The 3,058-nt window shown below is 59.0% G+C and overlaps 1 protein-coding gene across 1 annotated transcript; it reads left to right on the forward strand.

Annotated features, from left to right (window-relative positions):
* The first annotated feature begins 940 nt into the window (after window positions 1-940).
* Window positions 941-1,753, forward strand: GJB3 (gap junction protein beta 3). The gene has a single exon (XM_008922642.3). It carries the CDS (start codon window positions 968-970, stop codon window positions 1,751-1,753), a length of 786 nt encoding a protein of 261 aa, XP_008920890.1. The 5' UTR covers window positions 941-967.
* The last annotated feature ends 1,305 nt before the right edge of the window (window positions 1,754-3,058 follow it).

Genomic DNA, 3,058 nt, shown 5'->3' on the forward strand with positions numbered 1-3,058 from the left:
GTTCCTTCCCTGCAGCCCCAGGACACTGCACTGTGCAGCCCCCCCGGATGAGGGGACCCTGATCACCAGAGTGCCATCGCACCCCCACCATGCCCTGTGCTGGGCGCTTCCCACCCCACAACTCCCTGTGAGCAGGGAAGGAGCCTGAGCCTCCTCCAGGTACGTCTCGGAGGGCACCGGGTTGGCCATGGGCAGCAGCAGCTCCTTAAAAGTGGGAATGACCAGCTGCAGTCCTGTGAATCCCTTTGTCAGGGCAGGCACCTTCACAGCACAGAGGGTTATAAAATCCACCCGGGTTTGTAAATTCAGGTGCAGTAAAGCTCCGGGTCGGGCTTAGTGTGCCACCCTCCTCGTGTGGGGCAGCCCCAGGCTGAGCTGTGGAGCTGCTTTGGCCGTCGGGGCCTCCGGTGTTGCTGCCGGGGGGGCAGGAGTGGGAGCAGGAGTGGGAGCAGGAGCGGAGCCCCAGCCAGGGTGACGTGCTGGTGACACACACAGACTGTCCCTTTCTGCAGCCCCGCTCTCACCTGTGCTTGGGCTGCCTCGGGCATCACCTGTGAGACAGAAAAACCGGTCCCTGGCATGTCCCAGCAGCTCAGCATTGCAGCAGCCACTTCCCCTTGGGCTGTTGATCCTGGCTCACTCCAGCAGATCCTGCTGCCGGTTTGCACCAACACAGCAGTCAGGAGGGGGGTTGGTGGTGGGGATTTGGCCAGGTGGCTCATCCCTTGGGGCAGAGGCTCCGTCAGAAGGAAGTGCTGAGAGGTTGAGTCACCTCTGTCACCAGGAGAGTGTGGGGACGGGTGTTACTGTGTGCAAAGGTGATGGTCCCCCCGCCCCACATGAGTGCAGCGTGGTGGGGGAGCCCAGAGGTCAGTGGGATTTCGTGCAGTGAGGGACACGCACCTCCCATTGCTCCTCACCCTCCGCTCCTCTCCAGGTTGGGTGACTTTGGTCTCCACCAGCCACCATGGATTGGAAAACACTGCAGGCACTGCTCAGCGGGGTCAACAAGTACTCCACAGCCTTCGGCCGCATCTGGCTCTCCGTGGTCTTTGTCTTCCGCGTCCTGGTCTACGTGGTGGCGGCCGAGCGCGTGTGGGGCGACGAGCAGAAGGACTTTGACTGCAACACGCGGCAGCCGGGCTGCACCAACGTCTGCTATGACTACTTCTTCCCCATCTCCCACATCCGCCTCTGGGCCCTGCAGCTCATCTTTGTCACTTGTCCTTCCCTCCTGGTCATCATGCACGTGGCCTACCGGGAGGACCGCGAGAAGAAGAACCGGGAGAAGAACGGGGAGAATTGCCCCAAGCTCTACAGCAACACCGGCAAGAAGCACGGCGGGCTGTGGTGGACCTACCTGCTCAGCCTCTTCTTCAAGCTTATCATAGAGATCCTGTTCCTCTACCTCCTCCACAAGATGTGGGACAGCTTCGACTTGCCACGGCTGGTCAAGTGCACCAACGTGGATCCCTGCCCCAACACCGTGGACTGCTACATCGCTCGGCCCACCGAGAAAAGGGTCTTCACCTATTTCATGGTCGGAGCCTCCTCCATCTGCATCATCCTCACCGTCTGTGAGATCTTCTACCTCATCTTCAAGCGAGTTGTCCGCGGTGCACAGAAGTGGAAGAAATCCACCAAGCGCTCCGTCAGCTACAGCAAGGCCTCCACCTGCCACTGCCACCTCAAGTCAGAGGAGAAGGACAACAAGTCCCAGACTAGGTGTGTGACAGCCCTGACTGCTGTCTGAAGGGTGCTGGGAGGGGAGGGTGGAGGGAGAAGGTATTCTGGCGTGTGCCAGGGATGGTTGGTACCAGACATGACCACCAGTGATGTCACCGCCGGACTCTTCAACCAGGACCTCGGTGGCTGTGAGGGGAGGGGGACACATCCATGGGAACTCTCCTGCCTGGGACCGTGGGCACATCCCCAGGTGTCCCAGTGGCGTGGTGGCAGGTGGGTGCTGGCTGCCTGTGGGCATGCCTGAGGGTGTCTGTTCTTCCCACAGAGGAGAGGAGCTGTGAGCTCGCCCGTCCCAGCTGGTTCACATTCCCCTTGGTCCAGCAGCTTTTCCAGCCACCCCTGAACCCTCAAGAGTCAACCTGTGTGAAAAATGACTAAACCCAACAAACTAACATCCCTGGAGAGAGACCCATGGGTGCTTGAGCAGACACAGGTAAGGCGAGGGCAGCCCTGGAGCTCTGCCAGATGCACAGAGTAGTGCCACAAGCTTGGACATCACAACTGCACACAGATCCTCCCATATCTCCTCAGGTCCTCCAGCTCTGCTGCTCCCATGGTGAGTGTGAGTGCACTCACTGGTACCCAACCAGAGCTGGTGACACCCAGCATGGTGGCAGTCCCAGCTTGCTGTGCCTCACAAGTGCACAGTCCCGAGCACTGTTTCATCCTCCTGTATTTTGTACCAAAAAACCCAAAGGAATTTTGGGCTCGGCACCACAGCAGGAGCTCTCTTCATGCACCTGAAGCAATGACAGAGGAGCAGAGCTCCAGGCTGTTGCCAACTGTTCTCTCGGCCCAGTTTGACAGTATTGGGGCAGGGCAGCTTCTCCCCCTTGGCTCACACAAGCGCCGTGCCACGTCTTGCCCAAATGCCACTGCTGTCTCTGCTGCTTCCCTTGGTGCCTCTTGTGTCCCACTCACCTCGGACGGACACGTCACATATGGCACAAGCTACGGATCCAGTAAAAATTGCTTGGACACACTGGAATCTGCTCTGTCCGCTGGAAATCGGGGGGACTGGTGAGGGCAGATGACTTGGATTTGCAGAGGTTCCCCAGGAGCCCGCAGCCGGGTGCTCCTCATCCGCCCGAGCCGGGCAGGGCAGTCGAGCCCCGGGTCGGGCTCACTCCTCCCGCTCCGCCTCTCCCGGCTTGTCACGCGTCGTTAAACCTTAACTCAGTAGAACCGCACGCTGGCCCCCAAGGAAATCAAGGAAGGATCAGCATCAATTATTTACTAAACCTTGATAAATATCATAATAAATAGAAATTATTTCCATGTAATCTCTCCATAAGCAGCGCTAGCGGAGGGT

This window comes from Manacus vitellinus, unplaced genomic scaffold (genome assembly GCF_001715985.3).
Source record: "Manacus vitellinus isolate BGI_N305 unplaced genomic scaffold, ASM171598v3 scaffold_52_pilon, whole genome shotgun sequence".
Lineage (NCBI taxonomy): Eukaryota > Metazoa > Chordata > Aves > Passeriformes > Pipridae > Manacus > Manacus vitellinus.

Excerpts from the sequence above, each read along its gene's own strand:
- GJB3 (XM_008922642.3), top strand. The coding sequence starts at position 968 with ATGGATTGGAAAACACTGCAGGCACTGCTCAGCGGGGTCAACAAGTAC.